Source organism: Panthera onca, chromosome D3, assembly GCF_046562875.1.
Source record: "Panthera onca isolate mPanOnc1 chromosome D3, mPanOnc1 haplotype 2, whole genome shotgun sequence".
In the NCBI taxonomy this organism is placed as follows: domain Eukaryota; kingdom Metazoa; phylum Chordata; class Mammalia; order Carnivora; family Felidae; genus Panthera; species Panthera onca.
This window is the reverse complement of record NC_138350.1, coordinates 6,319,697-6,344,837: the sequence shown is the minus strand read 5'-3', so window position 1 is coordinate 6,344,837 and position 25,141 is coordinate 6,319,697. Positions and strand designations below refer to the sequence as shown.

The 25,141-nt window shown below is 46.6% G+C and overlaps 1 protein-coding gene across 6 annotated transcripts in view; it reads left to right on the top strand.

The window, feature by feature from the left end:
- The window catches only part of CFAP251 (cilia and flagella associated protein 251), a 67,663-nt gene that overhangs the window by 40,761 nt on the left and 1,761 nt on the right, over window positions 1–25,141 (top strand). For 3 of the 6 annotated variants that reach the window (XM_078435845.2, XM_060612215.3, XM_060612211.3), the window contains 3 exons: window positions 4,378–4,468; window positions 4,678–4,821; window positions 23,844–24,072. In XM_078435845.2, coding sequence (XP_078291971.2) covers window positions 4,378–4,468; window positions 4,678–4,821; window positions 23,844–24,072 — 464 coding nt within the window. The other 3 variants (XM_060612218.3, XM_060612216.3, XM_060612217.3) reach the window with 3 other exon arrangements.

Here is a 25,141-nt window from a genome sequence, read left to right as displayed (position 1 = left end):
GTTCGGTGTGGCCCCTGAAATACTTCCCACTCTGCCATCTGCAGACTCGCACCAGCTACAAAGATCTTGCTCAAATCTCCCAAGTGTGTGTAACAGAAATAGGAGTCTGATTTGAAACATGTGTGTCCACTCTGCTCTTCACACCCGCCTGCCCTGAGCTGAGACGCTCTACCTCGGGCGAGGCTGGAAAAGTCCGGGTTGAGGATCAGACAGTACCCGCACCTGGAGGCCCAAGAGACATGGGTTTGGATGTGGAGCCTCCTTTCTGCTGGCTGTGACACCCAGGGCATGCTTCTTACCATCTCCGATCTTCAGATTCCTTGTCTGTGAAACGGTGGGGGGAAGGAGGGTAACGATAGGGACTTTAATAGGATCCTTGTAAGAAGGATTGAGTAGGTTAATATAGGGAAGGCATCTAGCACAGAGCTAAGGGCTCGGTACATTATTTCCTCTCTTCTGGTCTTCCTTGCGAAGGTCTTATTAAAGAGCTTTCCCGAAAAGGGGGGCAAGTACTACAGTAATCCTCTCATCTACCCCGATTCACTGAGCTGCCACCGGGCAGAGCCAGTGCCCGTCCCTCAACACCTTCTCCCAGCCCCTGCCTCTCAGATGGCCTCCTGCCCGGCAGCGTCCCATTGAAGAGCTGGGTATAGACAGCTCAGCGGCACCTTCCCTCTTAAAGAATCCTACCTTCCTTCGATTCCTGGCTCCCAGTGAAAGTGTACCCCCTGTCATCTGCCAAGCGTACATCTTTCTTTTATGGCAGACATCAAAGCTTCTTCCCTTAACCTGAATATAAGCAAAACTCGCCAGGTAAGTCTGCTCTGGATCCTCGCTGGCTTCAGACTGCAGTTGTCACTCTGACCTTCACCTCTGCCTTCACCTAAGAGCAGATCGTGGGAATTTGGGAATTCCGAAGCTAGAGGTGAGCTCTCACATTGAAAAGCACTTCCTGAGTGTGTGGCCAGTCCCTGGAACAGTGGAGGCGAGCCACACCCTGCTGAGAGAACAGAATCCCCTCCCCCCCCTCCCACACACACACCTTTTCATTTTTGTCTTCTTCTCGATAATCATGGTAGAGATTAAAGGGTGAAAAACGGCACCCGCTTTGCAATGGCTTCCCGGTGCCTGGCCAGAGTCCAGGCTTCCGAGAATTTCAATTTAATCTGTTGTGGGGACAAAGGATCATTATAAGCTAATTAGCACTTCATTGCTGTTTCTGGTGTCTTAATATGTTCAGTGCTCCACTAATGGGAAGAAATGTAACAACCCTAAACAAATAAACAAACAAAATTCCCTGCTGGTCTAACGACGGTGAGTCGTAGGGTGAAGTACAGATGTTAAGTCCGCTCACGTTCCCATGATTGTAATCAGGGTGCTTCTGGGCCCAAATACGATCACTGCAGCACATTGACCTTCTCCTGGGCAGACCCCTTCCTTTCATCTTCTCCTAGGGTTCATTCCACGCATACTGTGCTGTGCCTTTGCCCCGACTTTGCTGGCATGCTACCTTTTTCCTCCCCTTGTTTGGCACCTGTTTGGTTTTTATGGTTTTGTTTGTTTGTTTGTTTAGATAGAGCGAGCGGAGAAGTGGGGCAGAGGGAGAGAGAGTCTTAAGCCAGGCTCCATGTTCAGTGTGGAGCCTGACTCAGAGCTCGATCCCACGACCCTGGGATCATGAGCTGAGCCAAAATCAAGAGTGGGACGCTCAACTGACTGAGCCACCCAGGCGCCCCTGGCACCCGTTTTTAAATCCCCCGTTGCTCTTTTGTGCTTAACCTCATAGCCACCTGGGGTCCTGCTGCTGTGCTCAGACAAGAGCAGAAAGACCCAGATTCACATACCACTTTTCCTGCCTGCTTGCTGTATGACCTCAGGCTAGTCCCTTAACTTCTGAGTCTCAGTTTCTCCATCTGTTAAATGGGAATACCATCAGTGTTTTGAGGGTAGAGATTACCACAGCTGCTGTTCCTCTCCTGCCTCCTCCCCTAGGGAGCATTTGCTGAACCTTACCATGTGCTGATTACAGTGTTCACTGCTTCTCCTGACTGAGCTCATGTCCCAGAAGTATGGCTCGGCACACAGTAGGTTCGCAATAAGCCTCCTTGCCCTTTGTGCCCTAATGACCCCCCTTTTTTTTTTTTTTTTTTTTTTTTTTAGTTTTTTTTTCAACGTTTTTTTATTTATTTTTGGGACAGAGAGAGACAGAGCATGAACGGGGGAGGGGCAGAGAGAGAAGGAGACACAGAATCGGAAAGAGGCTCCAGGCTCCGAGCTGTCAGCCCAGAGCCTGACGCGGGGCTCGAACTCACGGACCGCGAGATCGTGACCTGGCTGAAGTCGGACGCTTAACCGACTGCGCCACCCAGGCGCATGACCCCCTTTTTTTATTGCAAGTATTCGAAACCCAGCTGAAGCACAAAGGGGAACTAATGAGAAGGTCATGGGCATCTCAGGTAACCATGCTGCACGAGGTGCAGGGACTGCGTGTGCACGAGGCGCCCTCGCCACTTGCTCTCTGTGGGGCTCTGCTACTGGCTTCATTCTCTGCACAAGTGGGTTTTGTCACCCGGAGTGAACATGGCCACTGACAGTCCTCAGATTTCACAAACTGGAGCTCTCACGGCAGAGGGAGTGGGTCTCTTTCTCCAGCTCTGCTTGGACAGGCCAGTCCTGTCCCTCTCGCTCTCTGGGGTCAGTCAGCGGTGGGCAGGAAGTAGGGTGCATGGTATGGTCCTGACCACCAGAGTGCTGTTTCCAGAGAATCTGGAGCTCTTGTGAGCCTCTCCCAGACACTCCTAGTAGTGACAGGCTCCTCTGTGTCGCTTCTGGCCTTTACCTGGCCCCGTTCCAGAGCCACGTGGCTAAAAGTGGTCTCCCACAGAGCCTGTCGGGATTGGGCCTGGACAAGGCCTGGAGGCCACAGAGGAGGAGCCCTGTCCGCTGGATACCTGCCTCGATGGCTAATACCAGAGCTGAGAGCTGGGTGAAGCCTGGGCCCTGCCGGAGAGGGGCCTCAGGCCCCCTGGAGAATACACCAGCTCCCCCAGACCCGAAGGCAGCCTGCTTATGCGGGCTCCCCCGACAGAGGGCCAGCACGCTTTTGTGGCTGACTCTTTGAAGAGGAGAGCCATGCAGGTGTATAGTGATGCCCAGTTCAACAGTAATAATCGCTCCTCGTACTGAGCCTTCGCTGGGCCGGGCCCTGTGCTGACTGCTCTCCACCCATTGTCTGATTTCATGCTCACAGCCATCCTGGGAGGCAGGGACTGGCAGTGTCCCCACGGTGGTACCCCCATATATCTGGAAACTAGCTCCAGGGTGCTAAATGACACCCCCCCCCCCCCCCCCCCAGCACTGGAGTAAGTGGTGGGGCTGGGATTCACATCCGGTCTTTCTGATTCAACGCCACACCTAACAAACACTCATCACGGAGGAAAACAAAGAGGAAAACAAAGGGCTTCGTGTCAAACCCTTTATGCGCCTTCACTTTATTTTCGAAACAACCCTGTGAGGCAGACCTGTGACTATTCCCATTTCATAGATGAGGAAACTGGGGACCAGGGAGGCTGTCGCTGACCCGTGACCACACTGCTTGCGAGTGGCAGAGCCAGGACTCAACGCGTGTCCCTCTGACTCCAGATTCTGGATACTTAACCACTTCCCTGCCGTGGTCTACACCGAAGTGTGTTTTAACAGCTCCACGAAGAGGCTAACGGCCTGATTAGCAGAAATCCAGTTAGCGGACTATTACAATGATTTCCTATTACGTGTATTTCGTGCGGGGCAGAGTCAGTCTCACACACAAAAGTAGGTTTTCTTACCATTTACGGTGCCTATTTTTAGAAAACCTGACCCCATGTTAGAGAGCAGAGGGTTATTTTTATCTGACTGGCATGGGTCCCTTGTGGCCTCCCGAGTTTTTATGGAAGCAATTAGTGTTGGCAGTGTACCTGCACTTACCCCGTTTTTGGCTCTGGTCGCACAGATCTCACGAGGGACGCGGCTCTACTGGGGAGCACTGTGGTTTCAGTGCACAGGGGTCCTCCCTCCCTCCCCCCACCTCCCTGCCTCCCTCAGGGGAGGAGCCGTGCTCCCCGAAGATTGCCCACAAATTGCCAAGCGCCTGCCCTGTCATCGGCGAGAGAATATCACTACCGTTAAGGCAGGTACCCTGTACCACCAGGTTCCACATTGAAATTGAATTTTTCGTTTTTGGCTTCATTTCAGAAGGAATTTTCCTGACAAGTTTACGGAGACCCTACTTGTACGGGCATCGTGACACCCTGCCGAGGTCCGCAGTGCCAGCGGGACTCGGGCTGGCCAGTGCTCAGGCGCGAGCGCTCCCTAACAGCGATGTTTCTGTCACCGTTCTAGTGCTCTGGAGGCTGCAGTTTCTCTCGGGGGTGAAGACTTGACCCCGTTCTACGGTCTGGTGGCTGGTGGCAGGGAAGGAAAATTCTACAGGGTAATTGTCCTCAGAGTAAACACTTCCTGGTAACATCTAGTTAAGTTTGTGAAACAAATGAGCCCGGGATGAACCTTCTTGCCTTTTTCCCAAAGCTCTTTTCCCCACTGAGCTCAGAACGTACTTTCTAGAAAATGTCCTTGAAGTCCTAATGGATGCTGCAGACTTGAGCCAAAATGTGTGTTGTGTTTCATTGTATTTGCACATAGGAGCTGGAAGACTATTTTTACTATTCTCAGCTCCGTAGTCAAGGAATTGATACAATGGAGACCAGAGAGGTGTCGGAACACATTTGCCTGTCGGAGCTTCCTTTTGTCATGAGAGCAGTTGGCTTTTACCCCTCGGAAGAAAAGGTAGGCGGAACGAAAACAAGAGCAGCAGTGGGACATGTTATTCATGAAAACGACCTCTGGGAGCAACAATTATAGGTCAAAAGTAAAAATTTAACATTATTCTTACGTAAATGGATCAAAAAGAAGGTTGTGGGCATCCCAGACACTCTCCTTAGGAACAGACTTACCATAAAGATATTCCTTAAAGACTTCTTCCTTACCACAGTTTGATGCCAGTAAGAGCCTGGGTTTTGGAATTAGACTGGCCCCTGATGAGTTCAAGGAGATGATGCCCGAGAAATGCCCACAAAGCACTCAGCACAGGGCCAGGCGCATAGGAAAAGCTCCGTAAATGGTCGTTATTGGGATGACCTTCACTTTGTAGTTGCTGTTAACCTGGCCTGTGTGAATGGGGCGCCTCTGGGAGGTGGGTGCTCATCCTGTGCTGTGGGCTCAGGAGACACAGTCATTCCTCATGACCTCACATAACACGCCCAGCCGCAAGGGACCAGAAGCTCTCGAGGGAGAGTGCTCCCCTTAGAAACCGTGGTTACGATGCAACTGACTGGGTTTTCTCTCAGACTTGAGGTGTTAACACATTCTCATTGTAGAAAGTTTGGGGCACCTGGGCGGCTCAGTCGGTTAAGCCTCCGACTCCAGCTCAGGTCATGATCTCACAGTTTGTGAATTTGAGCCCTGCACAGAGCCAGCTTTGGATCCTCCCCCCTTCTCTCTCTCTAAAGTAAATAAACATTAAAAAAAAAAAATCTTAAAAAAAAAAAAGGAAAGAAAGCTTGGAAACGGTACGCAAATGAAATGAAGAAAATACTAATAATCCCACTACACAGACTTAACAGTTTTTAGTATTTTCCGAGGTATCTATATAAAATTTTGTATATATATAATTTAAACACCTAATTGGTATTGTATTGAATATATATTTTTACCCTATATTTCCTCTTGATGTCATTTCATAAGCATTTTCCATGTATTAGTAATTCTCTGAGAACATGATTTTTGAAGGATATGCCTTAATTTTGTAACTTACCCTGATTTAGAAAATAGAACTATAAAGAAGAAAATAGAAATTACTCAGAGATAATCACTGTTAACATTTTAGTGGACTTCCTTCTATTGTTTTATGCATGGGTATAGATACATCTATATTTTTAAATTTTTTTTTCAACGTTTTTTATTTATTTTTGGGACAGAGAGAGACAGAGCATGAACGGGGGAGGGTCAGAGAGAGAGGGAGACACAGAATCGGAAACAGGCTCCAGGCTCCGAGCCATCAGCCCAGAGCCCGATGCGGGGCTCGAACTCACGGACCGCAAGATCATGACCTGGCTGAAGTCGGACGCTTAACCGACTGCGCCACCCAGGCACCCCAGATACATCTATATTTTTAAATAAGGAATTGGCATTATATGGCATATATGTGTCTGTGACAATATATATCAACAGTTTACAGAGGATGTGTGCATATACATGTACATATGTACAGATTTGTGTGAGTATATAGGCATATCTGTGTATGTGTATATATATGTATATATTTGTATCAACATTCTTTAAAATTTTTTTTAGCGTTACTTTATTATTGAGAGACAGACAGAGGCGGGGCAGAGAGAGGGAGAGACACAGAATCTGAAGCAGGCTTCGGGCTCTGAGCTGTCAGCACAGAGCCCAATGCGGAGCTCGAACTCACGAACCGCGAGATGATGACTTGAGCCAAAGTCGGACGCTTAACCGAGTGAGCCACCCAGGCGCCCCTGTGTCAACATTCTCAGTAACTGTTGTTTTGTAAGCATGGTGGCAAAAATTCCTTGACAATATACTTTTCCCCCCAGCTTTGTTGAGACAAAATTGACATACAACCTATATAGTTTAAGGCATACAGTTTAGTAATTTTATATACGTATTGTTGCAAAAACGATCACCACAGTAAGGTCAGTTAACAGACCACCACCGCGTGTAGCTACCATTTTTTGGTGTGGTGAGAACTTTCAAAATCTATAGTGGTCATGCTGTACATTACCTCCCTGGGACTTTTTCATCTTATAACTGGAAGTTTGTACCCTGGCAGCCACTCTCTGTTTTCTATTTCTATGAGTTTGGTGTTGTGTTTTGTTTTGTTTTGTTTTTTTAGATTCCACATACATGCATTTGTCTTTCTTTGACTTATTTCACTTAGCATAAAGCTCTCAAGTTTCATCCATGTTGTCGTAAATGGCAGGATTTCCTTCTTTTTTATGGTTGAATAGTGTTCCATGATGTATACAGAAATCACATTTTCTTTCTTTATTCCCACCAACAGTGCACAAGGGATCCCTTTTCTCCACATCCTCGTCACCAGTTACCTTTTGCCATTCTAACAGGTGTGAAGTGACAGCTCATTATGGCTTTGATCTGTGTTTTCCTGATGATTAGGGACATTGTGCACCTTTTCACATTTGAATATCTTTTTTGGAAAAATGGTTGTTTGGGTCTTTGGCCCATTTTTAAATTGGGTTATTTATTTTTTTGCTATTGGGTTATATGTTTTCCTTATATATTTTAGAGAGTAGCCCCTTATCAGATATGTGGTTTGCAAATATTTTCTCTCATTCCATACGTCACCTTTTCATTTTACTAATTTCTTTTTGTTGTGCAGAAGTTTTTTTTTAATGTTTTGTTTAATTTTTTTTAATGCTTATTTATTTTTGAGAGAGAGAGTGAGAGAGACAGAGCACGAGCAGGGGAGGGGCAGAGAAAGAGGGAGACCCAGAATCCGAAGCAGGCTCCAGGCTCTGAGCTGTCAGCACAGAGCCCAACCCCACAAACTGTGAGATCGTGACCTGAGCTGAAGTTGGACACTCAGGCGCCTGAGCCACCCAGGCGCCCCCAGAAGCTTTTTTAAAATGTTTACTTATTTATTTAGAGAGCAAGAGCAAGAAAGAACATGTGCACACACATAAGCAAGGGAGGGGCAGAGAGAGGGGGGGGGGAGAGAGGGAATCCCAAGCAGGCTCCATGCTGCCCGCACCGAGCCCAGTGTCGGGCTCGATCCCCTGAACTATGAGATCATGACCTGAGCCCAAATCAAGAGTTGGGTGCTCACTCAATCAACTGAGCCACCCAGACACCCCACCGGGCGGGAGCTTTTTCGTTTGATGTAGACAACATGCTTTTTACAGGCTGGGTACTTGCTTGCGCCGGTCCCCAGCTGACAGCCATGTAGATTGTCTTGAAGTGTTTGGCTGTCAGAGACATGGTTGTGATGAGCATCTCTGTGTGCAGTTTTTGCATACTCCTCTGATTATTTTCCAGTCTCAGCATCCTAGAAATGGAATCACTGGGTCAGAGAATAGGAACTTCAAGGCTGTGCTGCCAAACAGCTTTCCAAAAATGTAGCATTTCACGGCACGCCATCAGGCATACGGAAGGCCTGAGACCCAGCTGAGATGTGGTGCCCACACTGGTGGCTCGGTGCGTTTTAGGGGTGTAAGCTGTGGTCCCTGGTATTTCTCCTAGCTTTGGTGGCCCGCCTAGAACCACCTGTTTTGTGTGCTCTGGGTGTGACGGGAAGATGACCTTCATTCTCCAGATAGCATCTGGAAAGATGAGCTCTGCGAGCCCACAGACCCATGCAGAGACCAGGGAGAGCACCTTAAGCTCAACAGGTATTCTAACAAGCTCCTCAAAAGGTCTTTTTTTTTTTTTAATGTTTTATTTTATTTTTGAGACAGAGAGAGACACAGCATGAGCGGGGGAGGGTTAGAGAGAGAGGGAGACACAGAATCCGAAGAAGGCTCCAGGCTCTGAGCTGTCAGCACAGAGCCGGACGCGGGGCTCGAACTCACAGACGGTGAGATCGTGACCTGAGCCGAAGTCGGAAGCTCAACCGACTGAGCCACCCAGGCGCCCCATCAAAAGGTCTTTTGACCAATGTACGTTTTGGTAAAAGTACATGCCCGGAAATGGAAGCAGGTAGGGAGAAAGTTGAGGCTGACGCGACCCACATGAAAGTGTTCCTGGGAGCTGTCGCTCCAAAGCACGCTCCTTGGACTATTGGTTCCCAAACTGGCAGGCTGCATCAGAATTACGTGGAGCACTTGCTAAGGAGACAGATTCCTGGGCCCATCCTGGGTCTAGCCAATCAGAATCTCCAGGTATGCGGCCTGGCAATCTGCATATCCCCCCCCCCAGGTTTCAAACCCCTGCCTTAGCACACTGGCCCCTGAGGTGTTTACCGAGGCCACTTATGCCGGAGAAAGGACGATTCAGCACAGCGAAACAGGATTATTGGTCAGGACTCTCCTTTGGTTACGGGTTATAGAAACCTAACGCGAACTAGTTTTTGGGTCGCCACACTCCGACTCTAGAGGCAGCGGTAACACCCAGTGTAACCTCATCCGGGCACTCACACCTCCTCCAGAGGGTGTCCTTCTTCCGGGGCCTCACTTGCCTCCGTGTTGCCTTTCTTCTCAGGGGGTCCCTTGGCCCATGTTCAGCATGCACAACCCCAGAGCCCTGGTGACCACCCCCAGCCTCCTGGCCACTGTCCTCGGGCAGGTGCTGCTCGGGTTGGCCAGGCCTGTATACTCCCTGCACCTGGAATCAGAGGCAGGGTCAGCCACCTTGACCATGAGGATTCTGGGGCAGGAGGAGTGGTCTCCAAATGGAATTCTGCATAGAAAAAAAAAAATGGGTCCATTATTCTGAGGCGCTAAAAGTTTACTGAAGGGGCACGTGGGTGGCTCAGTCAGTTAAGCGTCCGAGTCTTGATCTTGGCTCAGGTTGAGATCTCACGGTTCATGAGTTTAAGCCCCATATTGGGCTCCGTGCTGACAGCGTGGAACCTCCTTTGGATTCTCTCTCTCCTCCTCTCTGTCCCTCCCCCACTTGTGCGTGAGCTGGCTCTCTCTCTCTCAAAATAAATAAATAAACTTTAAAGGACAATAAAAAATAAAAGTTTATTGGACACTGGGAGTCTTGAAGTGAGGTGTATGCATGCAGGATAGCACCCCCCAAATGGACTGATTGTGGAAACCTGTCTCATTTCAGTCTGGAAGTATTGCCTTTGACTTCTCACTCAGGCTCTACTCCCTCTGCGTTTCATCTTCTCTATTGTATCTGTGGTTCATCTTCTTTTTTTAGCCAAACATTTATCTTAAGCTAATACCCATCTTCTCGAGGGATTGGCTGGCATAATGCCTAGTACTTCCAGACTGAGGAGGAGGGAAAAGCAGATGTTGTAGGAAGGGCAGGGACGCAGAACCTGGCTGACCTACTGGCTCCCTTGGCAAGTCATTTCCACTATAGTCTGAGTTCCTGCGTCCCCATCTGTCAGATGAGGCTGGAAGCAGCTCTGACCTCGTATGTCATCACGAGGACCTGAGGACAGGAGTCCAAGGAGCGCCCCCCCCCCCCCCATCCAGTGTGACACAGAATAGGTGCTTACTCAGACCCTCTTCTTACTTCAGTATTTCCTGTCAAAATGGTGTGTTCTTTTTGTTTTTTTTTTTTAATGTTTATTTATTCTTGAGAGAGAGACAGAGCATGAGCAGGGGAAGGACAGAGAGAGGGAGTCACAGAATCTGAAGCAGGCTCCAGGCTCCGAGCTGTCAGCACAGAGGGTGACACGGGGCTCGAACTCACAAACTGTGAGATCATGACCCGAGTGGAAGTCAGACGCTCAACTGAGCCGGGCGCCCTGAAACGGTGTGCTCTTTTTAAGAGGTTGATGCGATTGCCCCCTCTTTACTTATTTTTAACTCTTTATTTTGGAAAATTCCAAACATGGACAAAAGCAGACAAAATAGTGTAATAAACCGTTGTGTACCCATCAGTCACCTTCAACAATTATCAACTCCTATTACATTCAGACCCCCCAACTTCCTCTCCACCTGTGGCCTATTCTGAAGCAGGTTCCAGGCACTCCTACCTCACAGAGAGGCCTCTGGAACTGAGGTGTCCCTTACTCAGTCGTCCAGCTGGGGAGAGGGTCCTTCCTCTCCCACTCCCCCACCCCCAGTGGGTGTCTCCAGCTCACGGTCACTTATGTCCTGTGGGCAAGCATTCCGGTGCCTCTCTGAAGGTCGCAGATCCAAGCCGTCCTACTTGGGACGTAGCACCCGATAGCTGCTGGGAGCCCAGGCTCCCATGTCAGGGGCTCTGGGGCGAAGAGTTGGTCGAGTTCCTGGATCTCTCCCGAGTCTCTGTCTCGAGTGTAAAACTGGGACAGTAGTGGCGCCCACCTCCCAGAATGACGGACGATTAAATGAGCAGCTATGTAGCGCAGGACGTGGCACATGTTAAGTCTTCAGAAAATACCATCCAGTGTTACTGTCTTCATCCTCAAGTCCTCATCTCTGGACGTGTGATTGTGAAAGGCCTGTAGACGAACACTCCTCCGACCGTGTGGTTCTTTGCTCGCAATTTCCTTTCTAAAACCAGTTCGTTGTTTCCTTGACTCATCTGGTAAGGGCACTTTGCCAAGTGACTGAAAGTCATCAAACTGATGGCAGGCTTCTCATTCAGGACTTTCTTTGCTTTTTTTTTTTTTAAGGGCTTTCTTTTTCTTTTCTTTCCTTCTTTCTCTTTCTTTTCTTTCCTTCTTTCTCTTTCTTCTCTTTCCTTCTTTCTCTTTCTTTTCTTTCTTTCTTTCTTCCTTCCTTCCTTCCTTCCTTGCTCTTCACCCAGTGTGGGGCTTGAACTCACGACCCTGAAATCAAGAGTTGCAGGCTCTACCGACTGAACCAGCCAGCCACTCCTTTCAGGATTCTCAATTTTCAGCCCTGAGCTTATATAAGCGTGTCCTCCTCCTCTGCAGTCGTGCCTGGTTAGTGAGGGAATTCTGGGCGTTTAGCCTTAGTGACCATCACTCACTGGCCACATGAACTGCTACAGACGGAGGGTAGACACAGAGTGACCAGCCTTTCCCTGCTTCCTGCAGAAGCAAGGACGGGCAGTCACTAAGGCATACTCAGTTACCTGGTCATTGGCAAAATGTAATAGAGCCTAACAGCCTCTCCATGTCTCGTTGATGAGTAAAAGGTACCCAGAAAAAAAATGTCAGTCTTCAACAAATGTCATAAAGTGACATTGAGCATTAGTTACAAACATAAATAGAAATAAAAATGGTGATTGCAAGGTTTTCAATGGCTGTTGTATACATCTCTCCCGCTGTTAAAAAGGAGACTTTCAGTGCCCCGCTCGAATGCCTTCATTAATCCCTTGGACTCCAGGGTTTTTAATCCACCTAAAAGAAAAATACACTCACTCTTTGGCGATGTTCTCTGAAGACCCCCGATCCAGATGTGGCCATGTGAGTGTGCAAACTTTGCTAGCTGATGAGTCAGTTCATGTCTGAAGCTGCACAGGGAGAGCTTTTTGGTCTCTTGTTTTCACATTGGATTTATAGCGGTTTCAATAAAAATGTTTTCAGGGCTTTGAAACTTTTAAATCCAGGCTTTGTCGTGGTTAATGAAACATTTCCTATTGAGATGCAGCTGTTCCCCCTCCCCCGAGAAGTTGCACGAAGAAGTCTGCCCAGCTAAACTTGGTTACATAAAAGACTCAGTCACAGAGATTCAGCCTTCCCGCCCCAACCAAGGCTATACATTATGTATATTTTTCTTACGTCATTTTAACTGGCTTGGGGATTTCACTCTAGTCAGTGTGGTAAATTGAAGCCAAATTACATAAGAATATAACCCTCCCCAAAGAATCCCTAACCACTCCCATCCTTTGCAGATCGCTGTACCTGGGCATAACACAGCCAAAGTCATCGGGCTGGGCTGCTCTTACAGATTTTTTTTTTTTTTTTTTTTTGAGAGAGACAGAGAGAGACAGACAGAGCACAAGTGGGGGAGGGGCAGACAGAGAGGGAGACACAGAATCTGAAGCAAGCTCCGGGGCTCGAACCCACAAACCGTGAGATTGTGATCTGAGCCAAAGTCGGACACCCAACCGACTAAGCCGCCCAGGAGCCCCATACATCTTCATTTTTTAAATGAAAGATTTACACTGTTCATAGTGTTACAGAAGGAACCAAAACTTACGTGTCATTGTTTCCTATAGCTGAGCTCACATAAGACAGAGTTTCATCTTCTATCTGTAGAAGTTTTCTTTTCCTCCAGGACTTTGGAATATCATGTTGGGGCAGGGCTCACCTGTCACATGTGTTCCCTGGTTACTGGTAGCTACGTTTCTATTTAGCTTGCAGAGCAGTGTTTAACCCTGGTAGGTTTTCGCAGTGAATTAACAGTAGTATAACCACTTAGTTCGATAAATGTAAGGCCAACCCTGGCAGAGACGTCTGTTTATGACTGGCAAGTGCTCACATGATAAATAGACACTCAGAGAATATTGGTCAGACGAGTGAGTGAATGAATGAATGAATGACGGACGCTCTTTGGTCATATGTGGCTGCAAAGACAACAAGGAAAATAGAATCCTGGCCATTATTATTTGATCTCAGAGTAGTTAATAGTAGCCCTGAAGTATTCGGTATATTCAACAACAGCACTTAAGTGTTGTTTAGGAGTGTCTAGAGAAGAAATAAATAATCGTCTAACTTTTGATTTTGTATTTCCTTTTTTAAAGTTTTAATTTATTTATTTTGAGAGAGACAGAGATAGTATGAGTAGGGGAGGGGCAGAGAGAGAAGGAAAGAGAGAGAACCCCAAGCAGGCTCCACACTGTCAGCACAGAGCCCGATGTGGAGCCCGAACCCACGAACCGCGAGACCATGACCTGAGCCGAAACCAAGAGTCAGACGCTTAACTGACTGAGCCATCCAGGCGCCCCAACAATTGTTTAACTTTTTACGTGTCTTTGGACCCACCTAATCTACTTTTAGGAGCGTGTCCTCCAGAAAAACTCACACAAATGTGAGTGATGTGCATATGAAAGGACAATTGTCGTTTATTTTCCTGATGATGAAATGTTAAAACAACCCTAATGTCCCTTGATAAGAGATGGGATAAATAAACCAGGCAGACCTACGCTTAGCAGTCCTTAAAAAGTGAAACTGACCTACATTTCTTGACTTAAAGAATGTTCAGGTTTTGTTATTTAAATGGAAAAGGGCAGTGGCGCTGGGGTGGCCTTGTTAAGCATTAAGCGTCTGACTTTGGCTCAGGTCATGATCTCATGGTCTGTGGTTTCGAGCCCCGCGTCGGGATCTGTGCTGACCGCTCAGGGCCTGGAGCCTGCTTCTGAGTCTTTGTCTCCCTCTCTCTCTGCCCCTCCCCCGCTCATGTACACACACACACACACACACACACACACACACACACACACTCTCTCTCTCTCTCTCTTTCTCTCTCTCTCTCTCAAAAATAAATAAACATTGGGGTGCCTGGGTGGTGCAGTCGGTTAAGCGTCCGACTTCAGCCAGGCCACGATCTCGCGGTCCGTGAGTTCTAGCCCCGCGTCAGGCTCTGGGCTGATGGCTCGGAGCCTGGAGCCTGTTTCCGATTCTGTGTCTCCCTCTCTCTCTGACCCTCCCCCGTTCATGCTCTGTCTCTCTCTGTCCCAAAAAAAAAAAAAAAAAAAAAAAAAACGTTGAAAAAATAAATAAATAAACATTAAAAAAATTTAAACGGAAAAGGGCAAAACAGTATGTAAAGCATAATCTCATCTCATTAATGATAATTTATATATTTGTACACTCCTAGCAAAACTCTGAAAGAACATGCTCCAAACGCTCAATGACATTGATTTCTGAGGGCTGGGATCTGGGAGAACTTTTACTTCCTACTCTGTACATATAACCCCATGTCCACAGAGGCCCCTGGTACCAGCTGGAACCTGGCTCTGGTTCCAGAGTTTTGGGGCTACCCTGGGGGTGGGGGGGCGTCCACGTGTGTGTGTGCAGACTCTGTCTAGCCCACATCATTCCAGACCTGATACTCTCAGCTCTTTCCTTGGTTTCCACAAAAACACAAAGCCCACACACACAAGACAACTTTCTTGAAAATTTGGGCATCGTCAGAAAGAGTCACACGTAAGCACATTTCACAGCAATTTACCTGAAACTGCTTTGAGACCTTCTTCCCAGTCCTGACGAGGACCCGGACAGGGGCTTCCTTGCTGGCCTTTACCCCATGCTGAATTCCGTGCTCTGTTCCCCCTCTTTCCTGGTGCGCCCCCAGGAACTCCACGTTCTCCCTCTGCCAGCCGTGGCAGTTGGGCTCTTAGCTGGTTTCCAAACCTGCAATATAAGCCCATCTCAAGGGTCTATAAATGAAGAAACTTCCCATTTAGTGGCTTGTACCCTCCTCAGAAGACAGTTGTGGTTATATATGGGGTGGGGGCGGGGACTCATACACTTCTGTAGTATTCTAATTTATTCTAATTTTTCTTAGCTGCAAGCATGTAGCTTGTGTTGCTTTTGTATCTAGAACAAAACCCAGAAAGATAAACAAACAAATCCTCCCAAAGCCGTTTGTGCTAATCTTGTGGCTAAACCATGGTCCCAGCTGGGATGGAGGGACTGTGGCCAAGCAGCACAGCCTTCCCCATACAAGGAGGAGAAATCTGAGCCAGTGGTCATGGGCACAATTTCTGCTCTGATAAAGACCCCAGTGGGAATTTGGTGATTTGCACTTTGAAAAGAAGCCGTCACTGTGTTAGATTTGCTCTGAAGCCGGAATGTCAGGAGCTGTTTCCCATGGCCCACTGTTGTGGGGAGGCCTTCCCGGTCAGCTGAGTCCCTACACCAGCGAGCAGGGTGTCTCCCCTTCAGAGAGATGAGGGCAAGACAAAATAATTTCTATTGTTCACACTTTAATGCATTTAAAGAAGGAAATCCTGAAATGCCACGCAGCCACCAAGAAAGAATGGAGGTGACCATAATACCGTAATAACACCAGCAACAGCACCAACCAGGCTCTTCTCTCTGGGGCTCTCACCCTGTGCCAGGTTCGGGGCTAACCCCACCGTCCTTCAGTCCTCCCTCCCACAGCAGGGAGATGCTTTTATTGTCTCAGTGTCACAGATGGGGAAGTGAGGCTTAGGGAGGCGAGGGAGCTTTCCCAGTCACAGCCCCTGAGGGTAGAGCTGCGTCTGCGCCCCAGCTGGCCGGGCCCAGACCCCATGTTCTGTTTCTACACATGTGCTGTAGTGCAAACAAGGAAGAAACCCTAAAAGCTGGGACATCAAACACTGGCTATTGCTGAGAGATGGGGAATTATAGGGCACTTCATTTCCCTATCTCCATTGCTTAAATTTTTTATAACAAGCATATTCTATCTTTACTGGTTTTATGATTAGAACAGGTTAGAACATAGTGATGGTAGAAAATATATTTAAAAAAAAATACTTTGTGGGGCGCCTGGGTGGCTTGGTCGGTTGGGCGTCTGACTTCGGCTCAGGTCATGATCTCATGGTCCGTGAGTTCAAGCCCCGCGTCGGGCTCTGTGCTGACAGCTCAGAGCCTGGAGCCTGTTTCAGATTCTGTGTCTCCCTCTCTCTCTGACCCTCCCCCGTTCATGCTCTGTCTCTCTTTGTCTCAAAAATAAATAAACATTAAAAAAAAAATTAAAAAAAAATACTTTGTTACTTGCCTTTGCCATGGCTTCACCTCGTGTTATTTTTCTTTCTTTTTTTTTTAAGATTTTAAAAAATGTTTATTTATTTTGAGAGAGAGAGAGAGAGAGTAGGGGAGGGGCAGAGAGAGGAGAAGAGGAATCCCAAGCAGGCTCCGCGCCATCAGCTCAGAGCCCACCATGGGGCTCGGTCCCACAGACTGTGAGATCATGGTCCGAGCTGAAATCAAGAGACAGACACCCAACCAACTGAGCCACCTAGGCGCCCGTATTTTTCTTTCCTTTTAACAACTTTATTGAGATATATCACATACCATACAATTCGTGCATTTAAAGTGTACAATTCAGGGGCTTTTAGTTTGTTCACAGAGTTGTGCAACCATCACCACCATCTAATCCCACAGCATGTTTATCACCCTAAAAAGAAACCTCATACCCATCAACACACTTAATGCAGTGACCCGTGAATAGTCACTCCGCCCCCCCCCCCCATCCTCAGCTCCTGGCACCCACCAATCTCCTTCCTGTCCCTATGGGTTTGTCTGTTCTGGATGTTTCATATCAGTGGAATCATACTATGTGGTCTTCTGTGACTGGCTTCTTTCACTGAGCATCATGTTTTCAGGGTTCACCCGTGTGGTAACAGGTGTCCGCATTTCACTCCTTTTTATGACTGATTAATATTCTGTTCGTTCATATGGATGTGCCACATTTTATTTTTGCACTCATCAAATGATGGGCATTTGGTTGTTTCCACGTTTTGGCTGTTACGCATAATACTGCTATGAATATTTGTGCACAAGGTTTTGTGTAGAGCTATGTTTTATTTTCTCTCGCGTACGTCCCTAGGAGCAGAATTGCTGTGCCAATAACCCTATGTTTGAGGACTGCCAGATTGGTTTCCATCTATGCTATTTCTTGACTGGAACCAGGACCTATCCCCTGTTTCTGGGCACAGCTACAAGGAAGCAGGACTTTGAAGAGCTGTGAGCGCTTAACTGACAAGCCCTCACTGTAGGTTTGGGATGAGCTGGAGAAAGTGTCATCTAGATTGGAAAGCCTTTAAAACCATTTCCTGGAGTCAGTGCCTGGAAGTGTTTGTCACCTGGGCTCCGATGAGGGGCTGAGTGAAGGTCACCACCATAGAGGGCCCTGGAATGGGTGGTGTTCTCATTTCTGGGTCACCTCACCCCAGACAGCAGGGAGAAAGAGTGGTGGCCGCGCACCAAGGGCTGGCCTGGGACTGCATCCAGTGGGTGTGGCATGTCCTACTCCTGGAGAAAGGCAGCTGTCGTCCAAATATAGTTCCTGGAGGAAGCGGGGGGCAGCTGTGAGTCACGGAGCAATTCATAAATAGCAGGAGTGTCTCCAGATGTGACTGTGCAGTGAGGCTGCCCAGCCCTGAACCCTACTCCTCTGCGCCCCTCCTTCCCTGCCCAGGGCAGTGTGGAAGCACTCGAAGGGGTCCCGGGAGAGGAGAAGACGTGCGCTGTGATGAGACAGGCTCCTCACCTGCAGAGGAGGTTCTAGAGAGCACCCTGCGTCGGGAGGCAGGCGCGTGGAGCAGGGAGAGTCCTCCCAGCCTGCGAGCCTATAAAACCAGCACAAAAGACACTGACCCACACCGGGAGCCTGCTTGTACAGTGAGGAAGGCCTCGGTTCTAATGTATTATGTTCCTCACCGCCTAACAGGGAGGTTAGAAAGCATAATTTATAAAACACGATGCTGAAACAAGATTCTAAGATCTCTTGCGTGTCTCTTCACAGGGCCCAGACCAGTGCTTGGCACCTAGCAGGTGCTTAATAGATATTTGCTGACCATAAAGTCCTAGAGTATAGGGCTATCCTGGAATAATTAAGTGTCTTGCCTTTCGTTCACCTAGCACTAAACCAAATGCTTGGTAACTTCTAGTAAATTGCACTAACAAGAGCAGTAACTAAGTGGTTATTCTAAATAAGCCTTTTGTATATTTTAATTTTTTTAATGTTTATTTTTGAGAGACACAGAGAGAGGGAGAGCAAGCATGCAAGCAGGGGAAGGGCAGAGAGAGAGAGAGAGAGGGAGACAGAATCCAAAGCAGGCTCCAGGCTCTGAGCTGTCAGCACAGAGCCCAGCGTGGGGCTCGAACTTACAAACCGCAAGAGATCATGACCTGAGTTGAAGTCAAGACGCTGAACCGACTGAGCCACCTAGGCGCCCCAGCCTTTGGTATATTTTAAGAAAAATTTTCCCATGACCTCACTTGTGCCTGCATTGTTTGTTTTGTTTTGTTTCGTTTTCTTTCTTATTTCTCTGGTCCCTACAACTGCCAGGCTCTGAAGCTGCTGAGGAAATAGACACGAAAGTGATCGCTACAGCTTAATGGAGGAGACAGGTGTGGGCCCAAAGCAAGAACAAGTTCACAGCTGCCCGCCACCACTCCTCTCCAGTGAAAATCACAAGGCTTTTTGGCAGGAGTATCACCTCTGCAGAAGCGATGTGGTCTAAGAGCAGTGGTTCTCCATGATGTGGCCCCCAGACCAGGGGCATTGGCATCACCTGGAGACCTATAAGAAATGCACATTCTCAGCTGCCCCCCTCCCCCTCCATCCCAGACCCACTGAATCAGTCTGGGGGCGGGAGCAGCCATCTGTTTTAATAAGCCCTCCTGGTCATTTTGACCGCCGACAAAGTTGAGAACCCCTGCCTTAAAGCCATGCTTCTCAACCCTGGCCATACATTCAGATCCCCTGAGGAGCTTTTATAAAATATGACTGCTCATACTCTACCCCAGACGAATTCAGTTAGGATCTCTGGGAACAGGGCCTGGGGCTCAGAATGTTTAAAGCTCCCCGAGTGACCCAAATGAAACACTGCCTTAGTGGAGGGAGGGCCAGCGTGAGAATGCCAACAAAGGGCTGGCTGAAGCCAAGCAGAGGCAGGGCAGCAGGGTCGGCTTCACACCGGAGCGTAGGGAAGGCTCTCGGCGTTCTAGTCCATCTCCAAGGCTCCTCTCCCAAGCGTGAACTTTGTTTAGACATGCCTTTTCAACCAACACTTGCAAAGGAGGCTCAGGAAAGAAATGTCAATGATGCCGAAGCTGCCAACTTTGTTTTTCGAGTCGTGATTCTTTCTTTCTTCTTCTTCTTCTTTTCAATGTTTATTTTTGAGAGGGAGAGAGAGAGAGTGCGGGAGGGGCAGAGAGAGAAGGAGACACAGAATCCGAAGCAGGCCCCAGGCTCTGAGCTGGCAGCACAGAGCCCGACGGGGGGTTTGAACCCACGAACTGTAAGACCATGACCTGAGCCACAGTCAGGTGCCCAACTGACTGAGCCACCCAGGCGCCCCATCGAGCTATGATTCTTGATCAGTCATATGGGAAAAGAGAGTAAGAGGTGAATCACCTACTCAATGGTTTGTGCTGAGAATGTTCCCTGAGATCTTTGGAACGCTCTGGGTATGAGTAACTCCCACTTTTGAGTTCCTTTTTGGTATCTTTGGGTTAGCCTTATAGTTCTGAATTGAGTTAAATCATTATGTTACGTTTATAATTTGTATATATCGTTTATATTATTTATGTAATTATAAACTATACATATAATTTATAATTTAATTATAATATAATTTATAATTTAATTATAAATTATACATATAATTTATAATTTATAGCTATAAATTATAATTTATATTATAATTATATGTATTGTAATTAGCAAAGGCATAGAAAGTATAATAATCATAAGAATAGTTACTGCCTGTTGAGAGCTTACTGTGTATTAGGCATTATGTTTAGCACCTTAAATATATTGTTGCAATAAACTTCAAAACTCCTTTACCCCCTTTTCCAAGATAAGGAAGTTGAGAAGGTCACATAGAAAATGGGAGCACCAGGGGCGCCTGGGTGGCTCAGTCGGTTAAGCGGCCGACTTCGGCTCAGGTCACGATCTCGCGGTCCGCGAGTTCGAGCCCCGCGTCGGGCTCTGTGCTGACGGCTCAGAGCCTGGAGCCTGTTTCAGATTCTGTGTCTCCCTCTCTCTCTGCCCCTCCCCTGTTCATGCTCTGTCTCTCTCTGTCTCAAAAATAAATAAATGTTAAAAAAAAATAAAGCACTTTCTTTAAAAAAAAAAAAAAAAAGAAAATGGGAACACCAGAATTTAGGAACCTAGGTCTATCATCAAAGGTCATACTTCTAGCCCTAGTCTCTACTCAGAGTAGAGACTCATAGTAAATAGTAGCACATGTTTATAATAATACTACTAAAATTACACAGTACAAAGTATAAATAATATGATGGTGGATAATGTTTTATTTATAACTAAAATTATACATAATTTAACTTGCAACTGTACGTAATATAAACTCAATAAATATTCCATAGGAAGATGTTACAATTTAAAGCTACTTACATAGTATCGATTGTAATTCATGTGTATCTGTAACCAATGATATTATGTCTAAGGATCATTCCTGGAATGTTGCATTGAAAATATATGGCTTCTTTGAAAATACTAGGTGAGGGGCACCCGGGTGGCTCAGTCGGTTAAGCGTCCGACTTTGGCTCGGGTCACGATCTCACGGTCCGTGGGTTCGAGCCCCACGTCGGGCTCTGGGCTGATGACTCAGAGCCTGGAGCCTGCTTCCGATTCCGTGTCTCCCTCTCTCTCTGCCCCTCCCCTGTTCGTGCTCTGTCTCTCTCTGTCTCAAAAATTAAACGTTATAAAAAAAATTAAAAAAGAAAATACTAGGTGATTACTCAGATACAGTGTTAAAGGGGGGGAAGCAGGATCCATAATTATATACATATAAGAATTTTGCAAAACATATACATATATATTTTATACCCATGGGGGAAAAATGGAAAGTGCCTCAGATCTTTCACAGAAATTATGGATGGATGGTTGGACTGCAAAAGATTTTTATTTTCTTATTGATAGTTGGGGCCAGACCAAGACATGAGGGTGCCCCAGACAGTCTGATATTTGGTGTTTCTTCAAACTGGTGCTCTTCTGATTTTTTTCTATGTAATTTATTGGACAGGGAGAAATTGGTTACCTATTGATAAATATTGTGTACAAGTACAGATTCAATTCCTGATTCATTCCTACAGACGAAAGCAGAGTTCATGTTCTGGAAAAAAAAATTATTTCCTGCTTTTCTGTGGCTCTTATTCTCTCTCTTTGTAAAATTCCAAGCCCTACAACTTGTTAGGACACATATTAGTTTAAAATGTAGATAGGGGCACCTGGGTGGCTCAGTCGGTTAAGCGTCTGACTTTGGCTCAGGTCATGATCTCACAGTCTGTGAGTTCGAGCCCCGCATCGGGCTCTGTGCTGACAGCTCGGAGCCTGGTGCCCATTTCAGATTCTGTGTCTCCCTCTCTCTCTGCCCCTCCCCTGTTCATGCTCTGTCTCTCTGTCTCAAAAATAAATAAACGTTAAAAAAATTTTTTTTTAAATAAAATGTAGATATTAAAGGGGCACCTGTGTGGCTCAGTTGGTTAAGCATCCAACTTCAGCTCAGGTCATGATCTCGAAGTCCATGGGCTCAAGCCCCAAGTCACGCTCTGTGCTGACAACTCAGAGCCTGGAGCCTGCTTTGGATTCTGTGTCTCCCTCTTTCTCTCTGCCCCTCCTCTGCTCGTGCTCTGTCTCTGTCTCTCTCAAAAATAAATAAACGTTAAAAAATTTTTTAATGTAGATATTAAAATAAATTACTCGTTTCTAGCCCTTTGCCAGGTATAATTTGGGTTTTTGAATTTCAGCCACCTGCAATGTGCATGGTACAAAAATACTGCACAGAGAGAGATGGATGGCAGTGAGGAGTGGTTTTGTTTTTATATTTCTCCCTGTCTTTTGTTCTGGCAGTTACATAAGGAGACCCATGTGGAGACCACATTAATGGTCACCGCATTTCTGTTTGAATCCACAGACATGACAGCACTCTTTGTCATCCCAGAAAATTTGGAAAATACACAATGAATTTCCAAATCAGAAAGCAGTCCTCATAGAATGAATTGGGACGTGTTCCCTTTTCTCCTGTTTTTTTGGGGGAGAGTTTGTGGAAAATTGGTATTTTAAAAAAATATTTGGTAGAATTCACCAGGGAAGCCTTCTGGTCCTTGGCTTTTCTTTGTGGAAGTTTTAAATCTCTTTACTTGTTATAGGTCTGTTCAGAGTTTCTATTTCTTCTTGAGTCAGTTTTGGTCATTTGTGTCTTTCTACAAATGTGTTCATTTCATCTAAGTTATCTCATTATAACATCATCAGTTACAGATATATAGAAATGAACTATAAATGAACATTCTGTTCATACTTTTTATTTCTGAGAGGTTGGTACTAATGTTCTCTCAGTTCTGATATTAGTAATTTGAGTCTTTTCTCTTTTTTTCTTGGCTATTCTAGCTAAAGATTGATCAGTTTTGTTGATCTTTTCAATGAATGGTTGCTTCTTAGGTATTCACTTTTTAATTATACCCCATAAGTTACATACAGTCTTTTGTATATATAAAAATGGAAAAGAGAAAAAGGAAAAACATGGTGAAAAACTGAAATCATGGTGCAGCTAATTGTCTTAAGAAATTTATTAGGCCCATTGGTCCTATATTTGAGTTTCATGTTGAATTATTTGCTTATTCCTTTTTTTAAGGTTTATTTATTTTGAGAGAGAGAGAGAGAGAGAGAGAGAGAGCAAGCTGGGGAGGGGCAGAGAGAGAGGGAGACCGAGAATCCCAAGCAGGCTGTGCGCTGTCAGCGTGGAGCCCCCGGCAGGGCTCGATCCCGCAAACTGAGATCGTGACCTGAGCCAAAATCAAGAGTCGTACGCTTAACTAACTGAGCCACCCAGGCTCCCCTGCTTATTCTTATGAGCTAATTTCCAAATCCGTGAGGATTCTACCTTCTGAACGAAACTAACATCTGTCTCACAAAGCGAGAAAGAGGTGATAATAATGTAGCCGTGTTAATAGTATTGAAAAACTGACCACTGTATTAGTGTTGCTGCAACAAAACATCACCAACTGGGTGGCTTAAACCAACGGAAATTTATTCTCCCACAGAATAAAGCCAGCTGTCAGCAGGGCCACATTCTCTGTGAAACCTTTAGGGGAGAACCCTTCCTCCCTCACTTCTTCTGGCTTCTGGTGGTTACCAGCAGCCCTGGGCTTGAACCACATCTTTCCACTCTCTGTTTCCATCATCACATGGCCATCCCCTCCCTGTGTGTCCCTCTCCTCTTCTTACAAGGACACCATTCACAATGGACTAAAGACCCGTCCCACTCCAGTATGATCTCATCTTAACTAATTGCATCTGCCACGGCCCTTTTTCTAAATGAGGTCACAGTCTGAGGTCCTGGGGGTTAGGACTTCAACATCTCTTTCTTGGGGGTATAATCAACCCTTAACAGATATGTTTTCAGCTAACTGTAAACATTTGTCTGTTACTGTTCAATTTTTAGAAGTATATCAAAGTGTCTTTTCTGCTAACCATGGTCTTTTTTTTTTTTTTTTTTTCCAATCTCTTCCCTAGATTGAAGATATGTTTAACGAAATCAGATTTAGTGAGTATGTGGACACTGGAAAGCTAGTTGACAAAATCAACTTACCAGATTTCTTCAAAGTTTACCTTAATCACAGACCACCTTTTGGGAACACCATGCGTGGCATTCAGCATAGCTTTGACATCCTTGGTTTTACCAATTCAAAAGGAGAGAAGGTTATACGAAGAGAAGATTTCCTAAAACTGCTTCTAACGAAAGGTAAATCCATAAATAGGGAATATCTTGTCCCATTCTTGGGCCATTTCCACTGGAGAGAACTGTGTTTGGGGAGGCAGACCCCTGGCATCTTTTTTTTTTTTTTTTAAACGTTTATTTATTTATTTATTTGTTTATTTTTAGAGACAGAGACAGAGCACTAGTTGGGGAGGGGCAGAGAGAGAGGGATACACAGAATCTGAAGCAGGCTCCAGGCTCTGAGCTGTCAACACAGAGCCCGATGCGGGGCTCGCACCCATGAACTGTGAGATCATGACCTGAGCTGAAGTCAGATGCTTAACTGACTGCGCCACCCAGGTGCCCCTCTTTTTTTTTTTTTAATGTTTATTTATTTTTAAGAGAGAGAGAGACAGTGTGTGAGTGGGGGAGGTGTAGAGAGTGAGGGAGACATGGAATCTGAAGCAGGCTCCAGGCTCTGAGCTGTCAGCACAGAGCCCCACATGGGGCTCGAACCCACAGGCCATGAGATCATGACCTGAGCTGAAGTCTGATGCTTAACTGAGCCACCCAGGTGCCTGGACCTCCTGGCATCTTTAATCGGACGGGGGCTTCAACCATGAGGGATGCCATCTACTGACCCACAGAGCTGGCAAACGCGGGGTGATGGGAAGGGCGCCATCCTGGGTCCCCTAAGACTCTGATTTGTGTTCCAACTTGCTGAACCTCTTGAGTCGGTGTTTATGAATGAAAGTGCTAGCCACCAATGTCACAGGGCTATTATGACACTGGGATGTGATTGTGAGATAAAAACCACACCAGTGTAAGATTTTTCCTCTTTACCTGCTGTTTTCCTCAATATTTCATGTGAGGAAGTCAAGTAGGCTTTCTCTTCGGGTGACAGTTTCCTCTTCATCAAGCTGGTGGTTCTAGTGTGAGGGAACATGAAACGAAGCAGAGCACAGTCTTGATCATAAAGTTGTCTTTGGGGCGCCTGGGTGGCTCAGTCGGTTTCGGGTAAGTGTCTGACTCGGTTTCGGCTCAGGTCATGATCTTGCGGTTTCATGAGTTCGAGTCCTGCTTTGGGCTCTGCGCTGGCAATGTGGAGCCTGCT